This window comes from Gopherus flavomarginatus, chromosome 1 (genome assembly GCF_025201925.1).
Source record: "Gopherus flavomarginatus isolate rGopFla2 chromosome 1, rGopFla2.mat.asm, whole genome shotgun sequence".
In the NCBI taxonomy this organism is placed as follows: Eukaryota; Metazoa; Chordata; order Testudines; family Testudinidae; genus Gopherus; species Gopherus flavomarginatus.
The window spans coordinates 50,478,631-50,491,920 of NC_066617.1; the positions used below are offsets into that span (position 1 = coordinate 50,478,631).

Sequence of the window (13,290 nt, forward strand, 5' to 3'; positions counted from 1 at the left end):
AGGATGTTGTCATGTTAGGAGTCTCCTGTAGACCACCTAACCAGGAAGAAGAGGTGAAGGAGGCTTTTTTTTAAACAATGAACAAAATCATCCAAAACACAGAATTTGGTGGTGATGGGGGACTTCAACTACTTAGCCATCTATTGGAAAAATAATACATCTGGGCACAGATTATCCAACAAGTCCTTGGAATGCACTGGAGACAACTTTTTGTTGCAGAAGGTGGAGAAAGCAACTAGGGGAGAGGCTCTTTTAGATTTAATTCTGACAAACAGAGAGAAACTGGTTGTGAATTTGAAGATGGAAGGCAGCTGGGATGAAAATGATCATGAAATGATAAGAGTTCATGATTCTAAGGAATGATAGGAGGAAAACAGCAGAATAAAGATAGTGGAGTTAAAGAAAGCAGACTTTAGGCAACTCAGGGAGATGGTAGGTAAGATCCCATGGGAAACAAATCTAAGGGTAAAAAGAATTCAGGAGAGTTCTTTTTTTTAAAAGAGACATTATTGAGTGCACAAGAGCAAACTAACCCAATGCATATGAAAGATAGGAAGTATGAGAAGAGACCACCTTGGCTTAACCAGGAGATCTTCAATGATCTGAAACCCAAAAAAGAGTCCTACAAAAAAGTGGAAACTAGGTCAAATTACAAAGGAAGAATATAAAAAAAAACCTCAATGTAGGGGCAAAATTAGAAAGGCCAAGGTAAAAAAAAAAAAAAAAAGAAGATTAAACTAGCTAGGGACATAAATGGTAACAAGAAAACATTTTATAAATATGTGAGAAGCAAGAGGAAGACCAAGGGAAGGGTAGGCCCATTACTCAATGAGGAAGGAAAGATAACAGAAAATACAGCAATGGCCAAAAATGCCATTTGTTGTTTGAGTTTTCAATAAGAAAGTTAGCAGTAATTGAACTTCTAACACAAACATCAATGTAAATGGGGTAGACTCTGAGGCTAAAATAGGAAAGGAACAAGTTAAGAATTACTTAGACAAGTTGGATGTCTTTAAATCTGCAGGGCCTGATATACATCCTAGAATACATAAGGAACTGGCTGAAGAGACTCTAAGTCATTAGCAATTATCACTGAGAACATGTGGCGGACGGGAGAGATCCCAGAGGACCGGAAAAGGGAAAACATAGTACCTATCTACACAAAGGAAAACAAGGACAATGCGGGGAATTATAGACCATCAACTTAACTTGCATATCTGGAAAGATAATTGAGCAAATAATCAAACAATAAAATTTGTAAGCATCTAGAAGAAAATAAAGTGATACGTATGTCAACATAGATTTATCAAGAACAAATAATGCCAAACCAACCTAAAATCCTTCGACAGGATAAGAAATCTTGTGAATGGGAGGGGAGGGAGCAGTAGATGAGATATATCTCACCTTTAGTAAAGTTTTTGATACTGTCTCATAAACAAACTAGAGAAATATAGCCTGGATGAAGCTTCTATAAGGTGCGTGCACAACTGGTTGGAAAAGCATACTCAGAGACCAGTTACCAATAGTTTGCAATCAAGTTGGAATGGCATATCAAGAGAGGTCCCACAGGGATCAATCTTGGGTCTGATTCTATTCAGGATGGGATTAAAACTTGATCTTGACAAACTGGAAAAAATGTATGAAATAAGTAGGATGAATTTCAATGATAACTGCAAAGCATGACGCTTAGGAAGAAATAATCAATTGCACAAATACAAAATGGGAAATGACTGCCTAAGAGGAGTATTGCAGAAAATGATTTGGGGATTATAAACTACAATACAAACTAAATAGGAGTCAACAGGGTAATGTTGTTGCAAATAAAGCAAAGCTCATTTGGGGATGTACTAGTTAGAATGTTGTAAGCAAGACACAAGAGGTAATTCTTCCTTTCTACTCAGCACCCACAAGGCCTCAGCTAAAGTATTGTGTCCAGTTCTGGGCGACACACTTTAGGAAAGATGAGGACAAACTGGAGAAAGTCCAGAGGGTTGGGGTGCATAGGGAGGAAGACTCCGGCTGGGGGTGCAGGCTCTGCAGTGGGGCCAGGGATAAGGGGTTTGGGGTGCAGGCTGCCCTGGAGCTGCAGTGGGGAGAGGACTCCCCTCAGCCCTCTCTCCCTGCAGCATCACCTGGACTAGGGGAGAGCCTCTCTTCCTGCCGTAGTAGCTCTGGGGCTGGGGGAGGGGCACCTCTCCCCACCACAGTAGCGCCAAGGCTGTGGCTGGGGGAAAGACACCTCTCCCTGCCACAGCCCCTGGGCTGGGGGAGTCCTCTCCCCGTCGCAGCTCTGGAGCTCAGAGGAAGAGGTGTCTCTTCTTACCACGCCGCAGCCCCTGGGGGGCTAGGTGATAGCCCTTGGTGGCCTCCTGCATGGCTGCACAGGTGTGCATCTTAGAGGGAACTTAGGTCCTACATTTCTATGATTCTGTCCTCCTTTTTCATAACACTGATCTTTCAAAATTTAGAAGATATAAATATTTTACATGACAAAAACAAAACAAAACACAAAACAACCCCACCCTACCCCCGACAGTTTTCTTAAGGATGGAAGCAACACTTTTATAAGCAGAGGTATACCTGCTCCAAAGAAAGTTATTGGTCCTAAAACAGAAAAGAAACAAGACAGCTTTAAAACTATATATACTTTCCTTAATGAGATGTTCTTCATTATAAGCTTGCTTTTGTCTTGTGATGTAGTTACAGTAATGGTGAAAAAAAAAATCAATCTAAGAACAACCCAGATCAGTCTTCTAGATTCACTTTGACAGTTTAGAGCCCTGCTGACTTCAGCAAGATATTTTTAAGAATGCTCGTATCCATTAGCTTGTGACCAAGAGCAAATCAGATGTCACTCGGCCTCAATCAAAGTTTGGATCCAGAGCTGGACTTCCTCAAAGCTTAGTGCTATTCATTGATGGGGTACTGGTTCAGCACATTTCAGAGATAAGGACTACAGCTGGTCACCAATTTTCTGTCAAAACCTTTTTGCTGCAAAATAGCTTTTTCTACAGAATGGAATTTTTTTGAAAAATATGCAGGTAAAAAATGTGCAGGTAAAACAAAAGGTGAAAAATTTTGGTTTTTGATTGTCAAAAAGCCAAAAATATTTCCGTTTTTTGACAAAAATCTGAAAATTTTTGCAGAACATATTTTCATTTACATTTTTAATTGGGAAAGGGTGGGAATTTCTGACTAGAGCAGCAGGGACCAGCTATGTGTATTAAGATCCATATTTGAATGTGAAAGTGTGCAGTTCTAGAACTTTGGTTTGAGTCCATCTCCAATTGCTACCTATGGAAAAAGTGCATTTTTGAAGTACGAAGACTACATAATGTATATTAGTTCGTTTACTACGGGGTGGTGAATGAGAATGTTTTGCATCTCATTAAATAAAGCTCTGTTTCATATGCTATTAAATGTGTACTGGTTTTTTTTTTTCCCCCAAAAATCATTTGGCATGTAGCCAAAGTACCTCAACGGGAAATCTATTTTAGAGAATATTAACATGATTTTAGAAGAAAGTATTCTGTCTTACTTGCTAAGTTTGAACTTACGAGTGGTTCTAAATCATACATAGGGAGACACATTCTCTACTATTATAAATGGGTGAAACATCACCAAGATCAGTGGAGCTGTGTCCATTTACATCATCTTTCTCCTACCATATGTTACTGTAAAGTTGCACAAGTGGCCAACATTCATTTAAAAAAAGTTTTTGAAAATTATTTAGAGATTGGTCATCTATCTAACCAAGACAAAAAAAGATGATTGAGTAAATTGGGCTACCAAAAATTGAAAAAGCTATTTTTTTATTATTTTATTACATACCTCATATATGATAAGGAATGCATGACATTGCTTCAGAGGAAAACATATTGCACCATATTATAAACATTTTACAGTTGTAACCTATTCATCTGCATTTATATAAATCAGTAGCATGTACCCCATCAAAAAATCAATATAATTTTCATGTACCTTTGTTTACATGCTATTCTGGTTTATAAAGCTGTATTAAATGCAGGAGGGAAAACTATCCTTTATAGTTAGACTTTAGAAGTAATAAATAAGCATTTACCAGAGTCAATTAAATGTGTGGCGAGAATTGGACAAGCATACTAAATATGTCCACTTGCTTGAAATAAGAGAGAATGCTTTCCGCTTAATCAAAGTGCCAGAATAGTGTATATTATTTCAAATATCACAATGTTGCTGATAATACACAGAAATAGGCAAGGTTGCATTTATTACAGCCTGTTTTTAATTAAAAAAATGAACAATGCTCATAGACATGTATTTCAAAACTCTCTGCATAATCTTGTATGAAAACATTTGTGTGCACTACTTTCACATTCAATTACGAAAATAATATATACTTGGATTGCACAGCAGCATTTTCAGAGATCTGCGTAATCTAGTCAGTAAAATCTCAATCTTATTCAATCTTCTGCAGTGTCAAACTTCATCAGCATAATAATTCCGTAAGTATAAAAATGCCTCAAGGAAAACCGATAAAGTAACATTTACATAAATACAAAATATACAGCAAAATTAAAATCTCATTAAATAATATATATAGATTAGCTGATTGTCTCAAACCATTAGCTAACATTATTTTAAGGGGTAAACTTTGGGGAACTTTTCTCTGTTGATATATGGGAGATTTACAAAGCAGTAATGGGAGCTGAGTGAATATTACCCGTGCACATCAGTACTGTATCATGCAGGGAGTTGCAGGCACGACTCCTGCTGACAATGACAACTGAGCATACAACCTTCCATGTATTATGCTGAATAGTGGGCCAGACCCATCTCTGAAACCCTAGAAGTGAGTTTGGCCCAGTGTGTCACATCACTACTAATTTCACTAGTATTCAAAGTAACAACACTGGCCACAGCAATTTTCTATGATACTATTGTGGTGGTCACATATACCTCCACATGAATTTTTCTGGAACCTGGCAATCAATGTACCATTAAAATAAAGCGTTGCCAAAATACTCCATGCTTTTTCTGTCATTTAAAATAGTTAGATATGAAAATAGTCTAGTTTATCTTAAACTGATCCCCTGAAAGTAAATGATTTTTTTTAAAAAAAATGTGTCCCCATTTTAAACCAGCTATTTTAACCCAACAGTTTTGGAATGAATGAATAAGTGCACCTATGTTATATTAGCAAAGAGGCATATCACCATCTAAGACTACAGCAGAATTGTATCCCTGATGTTTACTCTTGGTCCAGGCGTATATTGACTGTAGCAAAACATCGGCCTAGGCTGTGAAATAACGGTGCAATAAGAACATCCGTCACACTCTTCCATACAGTCTGCACTGAAGGCAAGACCATGAGGCAGGTCTTTACAAAAGGCATCACAATCCTAGAAAGGAGAAGATTTGAGGATTACTACTACTATAGAATAATGGATTTGCCAGTCAATCCTTGGTTATGTTTATTAATGACAATGGAATCTTATTTAACCAAAAAGGTCTCAGAGACACTTAAAACCTTCAGAAAAATGGGAGTTTGGCTATGCTGAGAAGCAACAAAAGGTGTACACTATGCTAAAGGGATGTGACCTATCTTCATTTATCCAGGCATTTCAGTAAGCTAGAAGTCATTTAAAAGGGTGTTCAGTGTAGATAAAAAACAAACAGAGAAATGAATTTATGTAATGTTGAACTGTCATTTTAAGGTGCTTTTCTAACAGGCTGTGCCACAGAGCAATACTAAATGTTTGTCTGCTTGGGTTCTCAGCCGTTATCAATTCAAGTCCAACAATGCAAACAGTATACTAATATGTCTATGTTGCACTCAGCTAACCCAGATGGATTTAAACAAGAATAGTTCTTCTAAAACCTTCCCTTTCTTTGTCTCTGCTGAAACAGCAAGTAACGTACATACCATATAGAACTTTGAATGCTACTGGAATAATATGCATGTACTACATCTCTACCCTGAAATAACGTGACCCGATATAACACAAATTTGGATAAAACGCGGTAAAGCATGCTCCTGGGGGGCGGGGCTGCGCACTCCAGCGGATCAAAGCAAGTTCGATGTAACGCGGTTTCATCTATAACGCGGTAAGATTTTTTGGCTCCAGAGGACAGCGTTATATCAGGGTAGAGATGTATAAGAGGGTATGCTACACTCTAAAGTGTGGCTATGGTTATGTACAGTTCAACTGTGTATACAATTTATTATGACTATAGCATATAGTGTGCTGCATGTCATTTGCTAGATAAATTGTGCCTCCTCTTCTTATCATTAATTTTCCATGAATCGCTTATGATTTTCTCTACATTATTACCTGGTAACATTATTTGCTGAATAATCAAGTGCAATTTAAACATCACTCCAAATCCTATGGGGGAACCTGCATCAGGAGTGGAGTGGAGGAAGAAGGAAATCATCCCTAATGGACAGGCAGTGGTAAAGCTGCAATCCTTGGGCAGAATCACTGGCAAAGGCAGCAGTAATAGTAACAGAATCTGTCCTTCAGGGGAGATGTCTTACTACTGCCCCCCACAGGTATTCTGGAAGAATCTTCTCCTTGGCTGGCCTCTCCTACTTTCTGGGGGCAACAGGATTGCTCCAGGCTCTACAGTGGAGTGGGCTGCAGGCAGTCTGAGCCCTTCAAGTGTGTCCCCATTGCATCTGAGAACAAGGCTCCCAGCCTGGGTCCACGGTTTTGCGCTAGAGCTCTAAAAGTTGCTGTGTAGATGGTGCTTTGAGGTTATGGCTGGGGGAGGAGCTTGGGCTCTCAAGCCCCTCCAGCCAGAGCTGTAACATATACCCAGCTATTTTTATAGTGATAGCATTAGCCCTGCAAGTGAGAGTTTGTGGGCTGGGAGGTCTGCTCTGAGATGCAGTGTAGACGTGCCTAGTAGGAACACAGCCATGGTTCCCAGCGGTAAATCAAATCCATTGGCTTAGAATATAATCAAAGTAATAGTGAAGACTCATAACAGAGGTGTTGATAAGACTCAATAGGGAGTCACAAGAAGACTCCCTGCTGCCCAATGTGGAATGTAATATGTGAACCAACAGACTAGAACTTGAGTTCCACTCCCTACAAACTGGTTGGTGGTGAGGGAGAGGGAGAAACATCATTTCTTCCTTTTCATTCCCTGTAGCCAAGAAGTGGGTAGAGCGGTAAGGGAGGACAGACAACTCTCACACCGAGACAACACAATGTCAGGAGACTTGTTAAGTGGCTCTCTGAATCCATTAATTCAGTGAGGATGTGGCTTTTCAATGCTCATGATTTTGTGGTCATCAAGGTTGAGTACCACAGCTATAAGCAGGGACGGCTCTAGACATTTCGCCACCTCAACCAGGGCGGCATGCTGCAGGAGGCGCTTTGCCAGTCACTGGTCCTGCGGCTCTGGTGGACCTACCGCAGGCATGCCTGCAGAGGGTCCGTTGGTCCCGCGGCTCCACCAAAGCCATGCAGGACCAGCGGACTCTCCACAGGCGTGCCTGCGGGAGGTCCACCAGAGCCGCGGGACCAGCGGACCCTCCACAAGCGTGCCTGCGGGAAATCCATCGGAGCCGCCTGCCACCCTCCCGGCGACCGGCAGAGCACCCCCCGCAGTATGCCGCCCCAAGCATGCACTTGGCATGCTGGGGTCTGGAGCTGCCCCTGGCTATAAGCCATAAAAGAGAAAGGTGAAAGGTGACAGATGCCCACTTCTTTGCATCTTGGTCATTGACTGTGCACCGTAGCAAGTGACAGATGGAAATTCAGGCCGTGATACAGAATAATGCCAAGCACCCCAAGCTCCAAATGAAGTCAAGGCATGAAGCTTGCTGGGTCTTGGAAATCTCTACATGGGCAGAGGGGAACTTCGCTTTGCAACTTGGGAGAGGATATCTGTGCATGCTACACTAGCATGGAGAGTTCCCCAAAGGGAGTTGCAAGTCCTCAGTTTTTCTCAGGGTTAGGACCTTAATGAACAATCACCAGGACATTTTTAGAACAAAAGTGTAGGGCCAAATTTTGCCATGAGTTACACGACTTACACTTCAAAGTTGTTGCACATATATAACTAGGAGCAATATTTCATCCCTGATCTATAATAAGGGTCAGAATTTTGAGTGCATCACTTGGATCACTGGTATTGACACAGCACAACCTAGCCATAAAACAAACCACTTCAACAGAAAATTCAAGCTCCAGTTTAAGGATATTTTTTAAAGTTTACTCAGGACATTCACAGGGAGCGTCTAAGAATTGGTGTGACAAGTTTTCCACAACTTATAATCTGTAGCATGAGAGAAATAAATCACTATAAGCAAAGGAATGCAGAGAAGTAACTTTGCTCCAAGGAGGTCACTAAACTGCTGGCTGGCATTGGCACAGTTTCAGACTCTCTCATTCTTACCAGATAGTGTAACTATGGAGACCGGCTTAATGCACCCAGTATGAGGGAGGGTCCAGAATGTGTTTCATTTTTTTCCCTATTAAAAAGTAAGTGTCAATCAAACCATACAGTTGGTATTTTTCTCATTTACTTTTCTTTCTCCTTCCCCACTGCCATTACATGATGTATAATATCTGTGTCTTTCTTTAAAGTTATCCCAGCTACCGAGAACTAAAATCTGCTCTCAGATCTGGGGTGCACAACTGCTGCTGAAATCCTGAGGAGTTCTAGGTGAGTGAGCAATGCCAGGTCAGGCCAGGCCTAAGTGGATTTTTAGCATGCCAATACAGTTACAACAACAGTACTTTGCATGTCTATAGCACATTCTATCTGAGGACTTCAAAGTGTTTTACAAACAGCATGGAATTTAGCCTCATAAAAGACCCCTCAGTATAACTGGCTCAGTTTGATGGATGAAGAAACTGAGGCATAGAGGCTCTCATAGCCCCTCTTGCAGCCAGTTACATGGGAGGGAGAACTCACAATCTGTTAATGGAGTTTTCCTGGAATCGTTCTAGGGAAGGTTTGAATGGAATTCCCCTTCTCCCACCCACAAAACAAGCAGCAGGTATGTCCATAAACCCAGTGGGATTCCAAAAGAAGCCCAATGCCTCCACTCCATGCCAGCTCTGGGGTCCCCTGCCCTATCACCGATCCTAGAAACTCAGCTCTGTTCAAATCCATACTCCCAGGATATGTGGAATGGGCAGAAAGTGCTGCACAGCAGTTTACAGAGACTCAAGCTTCACTAACTTTGGGTTGAAGCTGGTGTGGGAAAACTGGATTTAGCTGGGCTTTGTCTCCCACTAGAATTGGATCTTGGCCTAGATAAATTGAGTGACCTAGACAAATTGGAGGATTGGGCCAAAATAAATCTGATGAGGTTCAACAAGGACAAGTGCAGAGTCCTGAACTTAGGACAGACAAATCCCATGCACCGTACAGACTGGGGACTGACTGGCTAAGCAGCAGTTCTGCAGAAAAGGACCTGGGGATTACAGTGGATGAGAAGCTGGATATGAGTCAACAGTGTGCCCTTGTTCCCAAGAAGGCCAATGGCATATTGGGCTGTATTAGTAGGAGCACTGCCAGAAGATTGAGGGAAGTGATTATTCTCCTCTATTTGGCACTGGTGAGGCCACACCTGGAGTACTGTGTCCAGTTTTGATCCCACCACTACAGAAGGGATGTAGACAAATTAGAGAGAGTCCAGCGGAGGGCAACAAAAATGATTAGGGGCTGGGGCACATGACTTATGAGAAGAGGCTGAGGGAACTGGGCTTATTTAGTCTGCAGAAGAGAAGAGTAAGGGGGGATTTGATAGCAGCCTTCAACTACCAGAAGGGGGATTCCAAAGAGGATGGAGCTAGGCTGTTCTCAGCGGTGGCAGATGATAGAACTAGAAGCAATGGTCTCAAGTTGCAGAGGGTGAGGTTTAGGTTGGATATTAGGAAACACTATTTCACTAGGATGGTGGTGAAGTACTGGAATGGGTTTCTTAGGGAGGTGGTGGAATCTCCCTTTGAGGTTTTTAAGGCCCAGCTTGACAAAGCCTTGGCTGGAACGATTTAGTTGGCGTTGGTCCTGCTTTGAGCAGAGGGTTGGACTAGATGACCTCCTGAGATCTCTTCCAACCCTAATATTCTATGATTCTGGCTAGGGCAGGGATGGAGCCAGAGACAGCTAACTCTTCTACACCCCACTCAGGGTATAACAGGAGATCAGAATGAAAGTTCTCCTCTGTACATTTTAGTGGAGGAAATAATTAGGCCCATAGAGAGACTGACGCCCAAGGCCGGCTCTAGCAATTTCGCCACTCCAAGCACGCCGCGGGGGGCGCTCTGCCACTCGTTGGTCCCGTGGCTCCGGTGGAGCTGCCGCAGGCATATCTGCGGACGGTCAGCTGGTCCCGCGGCTCTGGTGGAGCTGCTGCAGGCGTTTCTGCGGATGGTCCGCTGGTCCAGGGGCTCCGGTGGAGCTCCTGCCGACGTGTCTGCGGGAGGTCCACTGGAGCTGTGGGACCAGCGGACCGTCCGCAGCCACACCTGCGGCAGCTCCACCGGAGCTGCCTGCTGCCCTCCCAGCAACCGGCAGAGCGCCCCCTGCGGCATGTCGCCCCAAGCACACGCTTGGTGCGCTCTGGCCTGGAGCCGGCCCTGCTGACACCAAAATCTTCAAAATCGGGTGCCTATGGTTAGAAGTGCTGAGCCACTGCAGCTCCTGTTAAAGTCAACGGGGATCATTCACATGAGTTGGATTTGCCGCTGTAACTGATTTTCAGAGACCTAATTCAGTAAAACTCATGTCTGCATTTCATTGCATGGAAGAGGTGCTTCTGTGGCACAGAAACCTGTAACAGTATTAATGAATTGGGGCTTATTGGACTACAACATCTTTATATGTTTAAAGAGCTTGAAAGGTCTGAGTGTTAAACTCCAGCTATCCATGCCTAAAAGCATGTTCTGACAATGGAAATCTTTGTCTAAAACTAGTATGTAAAGAAAATCTTGGTTTGTGGGCATGGTACTGGGCACTTGGTCATCCTACTCCTTTCACCTGCCTTGGCAGCCAGATGAATTCCCAACTTTCCCTTATGTAGCCCTTTCATCTCCAGCCCCCATTCTTTTTTCCTTCCATCCATCTCGCTGTTCTGAAGATTTTCCAAACCATTGCCAAAAATGTAACAAAATACATCAGCTTCCCTGTGAGCTTCTAAAGCTACTGTGTCCATCTGTGAAATTGGGCATGTGGCCAGGATCAGACTACCTGAGCTCAGCAAGGGGCCCCTTTCCTGGAGGTGCCCAGGGTACACTGCATTGCACATTGTTATGAACATGCCTCGTGTTCAAAGGCAGAGGCAGCAGCTTTAGTGGCAATAGCAAAGATAAGATGTACCCTACGATTATTATTTTAGGCAAAGAAAGCATTGGCAAGGAGTAGCAGCTAGCTCAATAGAGTAAGTCTGAATAGGGGAGTGGATACCAAACTGGTGAGAAAAAGTTGCAGTGGGAGGGAGGGAAACATGGCCCTCCTACCCAGCTGGCAGAATACCTCTGCCAAGCCCTTATATTAAATACACATGATTAAGCAATTTGCATAGTCCAATAAACTAAATCATCGTCATCACCATTACTATTTATATCACAGTAGCATCTAGAGGCCCTACCCAAGATCAGGGCCCCATTGTGCTAACTGCTGCACAAATCCAAAGAAACAGTCCTTGTCCCAAGGAGCTTGCAAACTAAATAAACAAGACAGATCCAGGGTAGAAGAAATTTACAGATGGGGACCCCAGACACAGAAAGCTCATTATTGTCACTTTTAAAATACAGTAAATACTCAAATCAGCCTAAATTTACTAGCTGTAGAGGTGACTATCGCTAGTTAGGATCTATGGCAACATCCTATGAATTGTTCATTCTCCCTTGTGCACAGAGACTGAATTTATAGAGGCACTTCTTTACTGTATATGGATATTAATGTTTCAGGAGGAAGACAAGTGAAGTGGAAGGCAATAAATTTACTCACCAGATGTGCAGACAGCTGAGTACTGCAAAGACAATTCCTGCAACGAGAGCCAGTGGGATAGCAAGGAAGAGAGTCAGGAGCTTGTACAGTGCGTATTTGCTGAGCTCAAAGAGAGCGTGGCTGCAGATCCAAACTTTGTCAAAGGAGTGAAATGATGCAGGCTCTGCTAGGACATCCTCAAATCCTAGCTGAAATGACAGAAAAAACACGCCCCCCCGCCCCAGCTAAATCAGTTTCTGTCTCCAACGGCCATGCTACAACGCTGGGGATGAAGAGGGAACTATACTGGAGCTGTTGCTGATGGAAAGGAAACGGAGCAGGTTGCACTCGGCTTTGTTAAATACCCCCCAGCGCAGAGTGACTTTTGGCTAGAGGCCGCCCCGGGGGAAGCTCGGATTGTAACAATTCAGCTCAGCCTGAGCCTGACCTGCACAGGTGTGCGGGGCTGGCAGGCCGGGCTCACGGGGGATCGGGCAGAGAGACCCCGCGATTTTTGTGGTGCCCCGTTTCAAACAACAGCGCGTATGTCAACCCATGTTCTCAGGCGCACAGCGCGGCCCGGGCTCCCGGGGAGAGAGCGAGGGGCCCGAGGCCCGCCGCGGGGGCGACGGGGGAACGCAGCCCCCTGCTTTGCAAGGAGCCAGCGGCCAGGAGGCGAGCAGGGAGCGGCGCGCAGGTGGCCGCCAATGCAGCCCTAACCCCCCTCACCTTCAGGTGGGTGTTCAGCCCATGCGGGTCTCTGCTGGGGCCGTTCTCCGGGCCGGCTAGCGCGGGGCCGCCGGGGCGCCCGAAGCTGTCCTCGGCCATGAAGATCTTCGTGTCCCCCGTCTCCTTCTCCAGCCCCATGGCGGCTCCGCTGGTGCGCTGCCTCCGGGGCCCCCTGCCCGCTGCTGGCTGCCTCTGGCTGGGCTCCGCGCAGCCTGGCCTTGGGTGGAGCCCGGCTGGCCCGCAGCCCCGCCCCGGAGAGCGCCGCGCCCGCCCGGAGCTGCCCCCTTGCTCCGCGCACGCTCCTCCCCGCCGCGAGCCCCACCACGGCCGGGGGAGAAGGGAGGAAACGGGGTTGCAACGAGCTGGAGGAGCGGGGGCTAACGGGCCTGCAGCAGCAGAAGGCGAAACCAGCGGGCCGGGATGCGGCGGGGATGGGCTCCCTCGCTACTGCATGGGACAGAGTTTTGGTGCAGCGGGAGTTTGCTGCGCTTCAGTCCAGAGGCCTTATGTGACCAGCCTCTGCATTTGCCCCATAAATGGGGGAGATGATCATGCCACCGATACAATACACATCCCCTTGTGATCAGTCGTTTTAGAGCCTCAGCATTTAAGAACATAAAAACG

The 13,290-nt window shown here is 44.6% G+C and overlaps 1 protein-coding gene across 1 annotated transcript; it reads right to left on the reverse strand.

Moving 5' to 3' along the window:
* Nucleotides 1-4,498: 4,498 nt before the first annotated feature.
* CAV2 (caveolin 2) lies at nucleotides 4,499-12,896 on the reverse strand. The gene is made up of 3 exons (XM_050936405.1): nucleotides 12,667-12,896; nucleotides 11,959-12,146; nucleotides 4,499-5,381 (listed from the first exon to the last, which is right to left on the reverse strand). Exons 1-3 carry the CDS (start codon nucleotides 12,802-12,804, stop codon nucleotides 5,231-5,233), a joined length of 477 nt encoding a protein of 158 aa, XP_050792362.1. The 5' UTR covers nucleotides 12,805-12,896; the 3' UTR covers nucleotides 4,499-5,230.
* Nucleotides 12,897-13,290: the final 394 nt, after the last annotated feature.

What these genes read in the sequence shown, in the direction of transcription:
- CAV2 (XM_050936405.1), bottom strand. Translation starts at nt 12,804, where the DNA reads ATGGGGCTGGAGAAGGAGACGGGGGACACGAAGATCTTCATGGCCGAG. An exon ending in GGCTGAACACCCACCTGAAG is followed by an intron (nt 12,147 to 12,666) that starts GTGAGGGGGGTT and finishes CTGTCATTTCAG; the next exon opens with CTAGGATTTGAGGATGTCCT. An exon ending in CTCAGCTGTCTGCACATCTG is followed by an intron (nt 5,382 to 11,958) that starts GTGAGTAAATTT and finishes TCTCCTTTCTAG; the next exon opens with GATTGTGATGCCTTTTGTAA.